General features: G+C 42.1%; 2 protein-coding genes across 4 annotated transcripts in view; both read right to left on the bottom strand.

The window, feature by feature from the left end:
- colq (collagen-like tail subunit (single strand of homotrimer) of asymmetric acetylcholinesterase) overlaps positions 1-5571 on the bottom strand; it is an 8255-nt gene extending 2684 nt beyond the window's left edge. The window contains exons 1-13 of one of the 3 annotated variants that reach the window (XM_027286049.1): positions 5370-5571; positions 4636-4745; positions 4188-4316; positions 3356-3400; positions 3173-3199; positions 2233-2304; positions 1879-1941; positions 1761-1787; positions 1612-1656; positions 1482-1517; positions 1300-1380; positions 801-897; positions 69-199 (exon numbers count right to left, since the gene is read on the bottom strand). In XM_027286049.1, the coding sequence (XP_027141850.1) occupies positions 69-199; positions 801-897; positions 1300-1380; positions 1482-1517; positions 1612-1656; positions 1761-1787; positions 1879-1941; positions 2233-2304; positions 3173-3199; positions 3356-3400; positions 4188-4316; positions 4636-4745; positions 5370-5466 (960 nt within the window). In that variant the 5' untranslated portion in view covers positions 5467-5571. The remainder of the gene's footprint in view (positions 1-68; positions 200-800; positions 898-1299; positions 1381-1481; positions 1518-1611; positions 1657-1760; positions 1788-1878; positions 1942-2232; positions 2305-3172; positions 3200-3355; positions 3401-4187; positions 4317-4635; positions 4746-5369) is intronic. The other 2 variants (XM_010741901.3, XM_019255123.2) reach the window with 2 other exon arrangements.
- A 790-nt stretch (positions 5572-6361) lies between these two features.
- The window catches only part of hacl1 (2-hydroxyacyl-CoA lyase 1), a 6541-nt gene continuing 5062 nt past the window's right edge, over positions 6362-7840 (bottom strand). The window contains exon 17 of the mRNA XM_019255121.2: positions 6362-6668. Coding sequence (XP_019110666.2) covers positions 6636-6668 — 33 coding nt within the window. The 3' untranslated portion in view covers positions 6362-6635. The remainder of the gene's footprint in view (positions 6669-7840) is intronic.

The raw sequence follows: 7840 nt of genomic DNA on the forward strand, positions 1-7840 counted from the left end.
AGACTTTAAAGAAATATACATTTTGGATTAAAAAAAACATTTTTATATTTAGACTATTCATTCCTCACCGCTGGTACTTTGGGGTAGTTTCCTCGAGAAGAATAATCATCAAATGGGGAACTACTGAGCGAGCTGCAGCCACACTTTCCAGGAGGCCCTGGTGGACCTCGTGCACCCTTTGTTCCAACCATATACAGTCCTAAACATACAGAGTAAAAAACATATTATATATAAAGAATCAAAGCAAACATAACAAGTTTTTTGTGCCAAGTAACAGAATATTTCTGTTGTTTAAAGTGTTGTTGGCTTACAGGCTACACTAGCTGATATGAATACTGTAAGTCATGAAATGTAGTATCTTTGATTCATCTATCAAGAAGCAAACATGATCAACTTAATTCCCTCGGAAACCTAATCAAGATAACGAATGTAACATTAATTATCTGGTGACATAATACTTGTAAAACTGTAGGGAGGCTCGCCATCTGTGAATCCCTTTTAGCTACATGATGTCATGACGACAGCATCTTGTTTCACCTTGGGATATAAAGTTTCGCCGGAGCTAAATAAGACTACCAGCGTTACTTCTTACACTGGTCTAAAGTGTGCTTCCTTTTGCTGACAGGGGTGTTTGCTCGTCCTCACACTGATAGCACAGCTTTTTCGCACTCTCAGAGAACAGAGAAAGTGCAAAACAGTCACTTCAAAGTGGATGTAGGTAGATTCATCCGGTGACTGAGCAAAATGTCAATTTTTTTAAACAGTCAGAAGTAAAAAAATATTTTTTTAAAAAGTCTCACCTGTGGCAGGTGAACCAGGAGGACCTGGGTGGCCTGCAGGTCCCTGTGGACCTGCAGGACCCATGGGACCAATACTGCCTGTGTCTCCTTTCGTTCCCTGAAACACAAAATCAAAACAATATGCAAAGGGGTCAGATATGAAACTTTTATGTACATAATGTTTCTGGGAGAGTGCAATGGGACATTTTGTGGTCAGTAACTAAGATAAATTACAATTTGAAGAGAAATTATTAACACACAAATCACTACATTTACATGCGTTTGCTATTCACATCCACATAAGTGCATAATAATAATCTCCCTCACACAAATTTACTAATTTACTAAACCCTTGGACACTTTCTCAACATGTCTACTCTGTTTGCCTGCATTCTCTGTGTATTTTCTCTACATATCTGTAGAAATATCCCACCCCACACTCAAAATAAAGGCATGTATAACTCCACGTATTATTATTTTAAGAACATGCAACCAGAATGTCACATAAACACAAACTCACCTGCTTGCCTCTCTTCCCCGGTCGGCCCGTGGGTCCTCGGTTTCCTGAGATTCCAGGCTCTCCTTTTGGACCCATTTCACCCTGCACAACAAATCAGATCAACTTAACTCAACTCATTTAATTTGGTCAGATTTAGAAAGTTGTAATTCAAAAACTCTTTTCCTCCTGAATGCGTTTCTCACTTTCTGTCCAAGCATTCCTGGGAAACCCATTGCACCCTGCGGATAAAGAACAATGTATTACATACAGCATATATGTGCTATAGTGCTACTACTATTATTTGCAACAACCCCGCTGATAAACTCTGCCTACCTTGTCGCCTTTCACTCCACTCTCACCACGATCGCCTCGGGTACCCTGATGGAGCAGATTATAGTGTGTTACATGTCATACCCAACAGAAAACAAATCAAACTATCTTTTTGCATCTTCTGCTAAATGATCACTAGAATGTCCACATACCTTTTCCCCTTTATACCCAGGTAAACCCTAGAATTAAAGATCAAAGATGAAGGATGAAATAAAGTATTCTGAAGGTGAGATCATGCTTGATCATTGTAGTTACTAATGTAGATCATACCCGTGGCCCAATTGGTCCTCTGGCTCCAGGCAAACCCATCAGCCCGGGGTCACCTTTTTCACCCTGACACAGGAGGGAAACATTAGGAATAAGACGAATGTGGATTGGCTCCATTTCAAAATAATAGTCCACCGTAAGGAAAAAATTATAAGTGCAGACTTCAGGAGGTTCTTTAGTACTATTTTAATCCAGCATCTATATAGATCGCATGTTACATAACAGAAAATTTCATTGTACAAATGGGTACATAAATCACAACTAATCTTCATCCACACTACCTTATCTTGGCACTTACTGGCCTCATGTCACGTCATATAATTGCATTATCTACATTATGAGGTCTGACTTACTCACTTTGGGCCCAGTTGGTCCCGGCCATCCAGCTGGTCCCTGCTTCCCAGGAAGTCCGGGGGGACCTGTCCGACCCTAACAGGAGAAATCAATTTTAACGTGTGATCTCAGATATAGAAATACCTTGTAAAAGACAAATAAAACAGTTGTTGGCACAGGTGAAGAAGTAGTTAAGTGTTTTCTTATGCTCATTTGCTTTGCAGGTAAAAAATAAATAAAAAAATAAAAGAAATCCAAGTGCAGGGTTTGTTGCATAAGCTGATAGGCTGCTTGTTACAGTATTTATCAGACGCTGCTGCACATGTAGGGAGAGAATGACTTTAACGAGCCCTGTCACTTTGCTCTCTTTAATTAAATGATGGGCCGTATATAGAACAGGAGTCTGTGCTTGTGGGAAATAAAATGATTTATGACTTGGCTGAAGCACTAAGCTAAATTGCACTGCAGTGCTGCAAAGCTGCTCAGTCAGGCCACAAGCCAGTTGAAGCTCTCCCACTGGGCCACTTTCACTTCTCAGCCACAAAGACTGATCATTTAGGGAGGTCACTCCTCTCCTGCCTGCCCTGATCAAACGCTGCGTCCTGTGCTTTCAATAAAGCTGTCTGTGCTCTAATAGAGAAGGATGGCCATCGACGGGGAGACAAGATGCTGGATGTCTTTGAGGGGTCAACAGAGGCAATATGCTTCTGTGAGAGGAGACCTGCATGTTAACTCCCTCTGTCATGAAAACAGCCCATCTCAGCAGCTCTGCGTCCCTTGCATCCTGTCACTGTGGCTGCACTGTCTCCTGTCAAGGTTGTACTCCGGCTCACAATTTCTTGATGCACACAACCAGGCACTGGCAGCGCTCTGAGTTACAGCTAGCGAGCAGGCGGAGGCACTATCTCATTTTTGAGTAAATCCACTTAGCGGAGAATATGGAGTGATTAATGGGGACTCTCACCTTTTGTCCAGGTCTTCCGATTTCTCCCTGACAACAGGATGCGGGGGAGGAGACAAGGACAGCGGTTATTTAATACACTTCCAGCAAGCTTCTTTTGGTCATGTGCAACAGGTCAAGTAGACTTTAGCTTTAAATAATGAGCAGCTTATAATGTACCACATAAAGATAATGACTAAGGTTTACCTTCTCTCCCTTGGGCCCTTCTATCCCAGGTAATCCAGGTGGACCCTGACCAACATAAAAAACAATAAATGTATGGCATATGCTCATAAATCAGAGAGACATCTATCTAAAATTGTTTTTATTGTCCACAACATCCCACCACAAAGTCAGGCCACAGCTGCAGTTTCAATTAGCTAAAGGCTGAGTGGCCACTATTGATTTAAAAAGTGCCTTGTGGGTCTGATATACTGAAACGCTGTTGCAGTCCAGCTGGTGCTGAGATGCCTGAGATGGGCAAAGTCATTTGGTGAATCTGCTTTTTACTGATGAAATGCTGGGCTAACAGTGGAGGAGGTTGGGTTTACAAGCACCTCTTGAACCAAAATGTCTTAATATCTTTCATCACTAGCGTAAACAAACACACGCTTGTGTTGGTAATCCCTGGAATTTACGCAACCCAGTACGCCTTTCCAGGCAGACAGCTCTTCGGACAGTTTCTGAGAATGATGTGGCACACTGGCAGGCAGTGGAAAAAGGCTATTTGTGTCTGAGCTAAATGTAGAGCGTTAATGGGCCGCTGTGTTGCGAGGGCCAGAGAAATCCCCATCTCCTGCTCTGCAGGAACTTTCAAGTTGTAGAGTAGATGGTGGTGATATAGTGTTGGAGTATTAATTCTTAACACCTTGAACCTATGCGGACCACAACATGAAACAGAGACAGGCTGTAGCCACACTGACAGTAAACCCTATGAAAGTCAAACCATGGGAGGTGTGTGGGAATAGTGTAATGACAAAGCCAAGGTAGATATTAATGCTGGGATAACCATATTGTGTGGGAAGAGTCTGGATCTTACCTCAAGTCCAGGGGAACCAGGAGGCCCACGGGGGCCTTGGACACAAGAAGAACCTTTGTTCTCATTGCCCGTCTCACCACTGTTATATACATTGTCCTCAGTCTGTAGAATGAAAATAATAATACAATTCTGCATTGATTTATAGCTTTAATGCAACCGCTGGATAAAAGAAAATCAACAAAAGGACACGTTCATGACTTTTATGGTGTTAATTAAAAGGTTTATGTCTGAAAATCATCCCCGTTCTTGAAATAACAACTCACAAACCCACAGCAAAGGATTTGTTAAGCCATTTCCTTCTGCAATTATGTCCCATCATCATCAGAGTGTTTTAACAAGTGTCATTCAGGGGTCAAACGACAGTAAGTGTGGGGCAGTTTGGATATCACCCAAGGACATATCAACAGACAGATATTCCACAATAGAAAGTCACATGACTTTGACTCACAGGAGTGTGGCGGCGCCAAAGTGAAGGGGGTGGAGGAAACAGTGGGGGTGGAGGCGGACTCAGTAAACAGCATGGGCTGAATCTCTTCTGCTGCTCCTGGATTCTGAGAGCTGTGCAAGGTGTGCATGCAGTCAGCCACACAGGCAGTGATGACAGGTGTCGACATTAGAAGAAGACAGTCAGAAGAGAGCATGTTAATGTGTTGTCTTAACTTCTGCGACAAATGAATGTGATCCCCCTTATCGAAATGAGAGGAGTAATACTTAAGCTTACATATATATATAGACATGCACAAGCAATTGAGGTACATATGGATGGGACACACTGCCAACAAAAATCCCATTCATAAAGCAATAACTGGACAAATCAAAGAGGTTAGAGCATGCAGAAGCAGCACAAGTAACAGGGAAACAGGTGCAAACTATCAAATCATGACACCCGTCTAGCAGAGTTCCTGCCTGCGCCTCTCACTGAAAGACTGGAGCTGGCTTCGCTATTTATAGAGGCATTTCCAGTTTACCTCATGGGTGACAAGAAAATGAAAACAAGTGCAATTTACAGAGGTAATACACTTAAAATGAAACCTAAAACTAAACATTTAATATCAATACTTTTACAGCCCAACTCTCTCAACACCTGTGCATGCACAGTACTGTATGTACAGTACACACACACACACACACACACACACACACACACACACACATACAAGGTCCGGATTACAATATTCATACCTGCTGGGAATGAAATAAAGCTCTCCAGAAAAGATGATTGAGCCATGCCATAACAAAACCACAGCGGCAGGTACAGTCCAAGTGTTAAAAGAGTCATGCTGCTCCAGATAGTTGCCTGACTTTATTTCTGATCCACAGCAGCCGTCACACGCTGCCTTTCTCTCTCCCTCCCTTTCTCCTTACTGTCCTCTCCCTCTCTCCCCTCCCTCCCTCTCTGCTCGCTCTGCTCTGCCTCCTTTACGCCCTCAGAAGAGGGTACGCCGACCAATGCCCATTAAATCTTTCCTCTGCATCAGTGTGCACTAAAATTACAAGAGACAGCCCGCCAGCTGCTTCGGGTGCCAATATTAGATCCCTACTACTGCAGGGGGTGCCTTTTGTTGTTTCCACTCGCAGGAAGACTTATCACGAGCAACCCACAGTGGGATTTTCTGCAAGAGATTCAAATAGGATTCTGCACGATGGTGGCATTTGTGCTTGAGACAGCTCTTATAAGTGTACCAGTCTTTGGTTTGTCTGCTTAGTAGTACATCTTTTTTTAAATATACATTACACAGTGTATCCCCCAGTGCATTGTGGCATCCATTTGGTCTAGGCCAGACTGGTTTTATTGCCCAGTCTGTCCCACAAAATTAAGTGTCTGAATTTCCAATCAGGCTGGGGGAGATGTAAGAGCTGTAAAAAGAATAAGAAACAAAACAAATCACTTCTGAACAGCACTTCAGCTGCAGTGATGTGAAAATTATACTTATAGTTTTGCTTAGACTACACAAGCATGAGTGGATAAAAACATCATTTAGATCTGCAAGAGATTGAGCAACTGTGTAGAACTTAATATAAATCAATATACAAACATTAATTTGATCACACTGTGGATTTTTGTTTCTTTCTAAGCTTTCGCTGCATTAAACATCGCTTGTTTAAAGATATACCTGACAACAAATAAAATCAAAGGGGGGTGTAAAAAAAAAAATCAGAGTTGACCATTAAATGACATTTTCATTTTTAATAGGTTTATGAGCCATATCACTTATTACAATTATACAAATAACATTCACTGTATGTGTAAAATGTTGTTGGTGGTTTTGTTAATTTTAATACTACTGTGTAGTTAGAATCAATAAAAAAAAATTCAGTTATTTCACGGAAATCAAAAAAACAAAAGCAGTGTTATATTTTCCCAGTTTGATTTTTTTCTAAGGGAAAACTGTCACTTCTGTTCCGTTAATGTTCTGGACAGCGAAGGAAGATCCTCCGTCTTTCAGTCTATAAGTTGGAGCGTGTGAGCCAAGGGAACTCCTGCAAATACAGACAGCATTATATTAGACCTCCTGAGATGACAGAGCTCTTTCATGTCACACTGAGTTTATTTAATTTCCACATTCAAGATCTGAGTTGTGCCAGACAAAATAAATAGTTAATCTGCATCCACTGTCTAAGACTCAACGCAGGGGACAGATAATGAGGATGGCGCACCTCAAATATGGGGACAAGTCTTTCTGCTGGCAACCATGGAGCTCAGCACCATGGATACAGGCCTCAATACAACCTTCAACATGTCAGTGAAGGGTTGCATGGATACGTTCAACATAAACACAGAGAGCCATGCTTTCTAATTATGGGGGCTCTGAAATAGAAAGGTCAGGTTGGTGTGAGGTGGAGGGATTGTGAGTGGAATACAACAGTCCTGCTGTGCACCTGGAGAGTATGGATTACTATTCAGTGAGGCATGTCAGTCATGTAGCCCTTTAAGGATGTTGCTCTCCGCTAATCATGACCCGAAATGCTGCTGCTTTTAATCGGGCCTGGCTTTACAGCAGCGACTGTCAGTGTCATTCAAGTCCATCTCCTTTCCGTTCTACTTTATGTGTGGCGCCAGGTAAAAACGAAACAGGGGCTGAATCGAACTTATAGCTTCACGTGTCTGAAGTCAATCCATATGGACCGAGATCCTCACCGTTAAGTCTGCAGAAAGGACGCATAATTTGTGGATTCGGACAGCCTTAGGCTATCTACATTTCACCTGTACATACCCATAAGGGCAAATCTACGAGTGCATTTGGATTCAGCCATGAACATTTATTGTGAAGCTAAAAGTGTCTTGCCATAAACCCAAATGACCCTCAACATTTATCCTGTGGCGGTGTCATGCTTCCTTGTGAATAAGGACCTAATTAACTGTTCAGATTTCACCTCGCCAGATAAAGTCCAAGCCCCCTGGATTCAGGCTTGTACCACATTGGAGAAAAAAAATGCCGTACTGCTTGAACGACAGTGTTATAAGCAGCAGGAAAGTGGCATTACAATATGACTTACATCCTCAACCAGCAGGGGGCGAGACACTTCCACAAAACCAACACTGAGGATTTCATGCCTGTCATTACAGCTGAACAAATCATTTAAATGACTTCACAGGAAAACTACAGTAGATTATATATATAGTGCTGTCAAAATTAACGCTCATTTTGTCG

This window comes from Larimichthys crocea, chromosome XIII (assembly GCF_000972845.2).
Source record: "Larimichthys crocea isolate SSNF chromosome XIII, L_crocea_2.0, whole genome shotgun sequence".
NCBI classification, from domain to species: Eukaryota; Metazoa; Chordata; class Actinopteri; family Sciaenidae; genus Larimichthys; species Larimichthys crocea.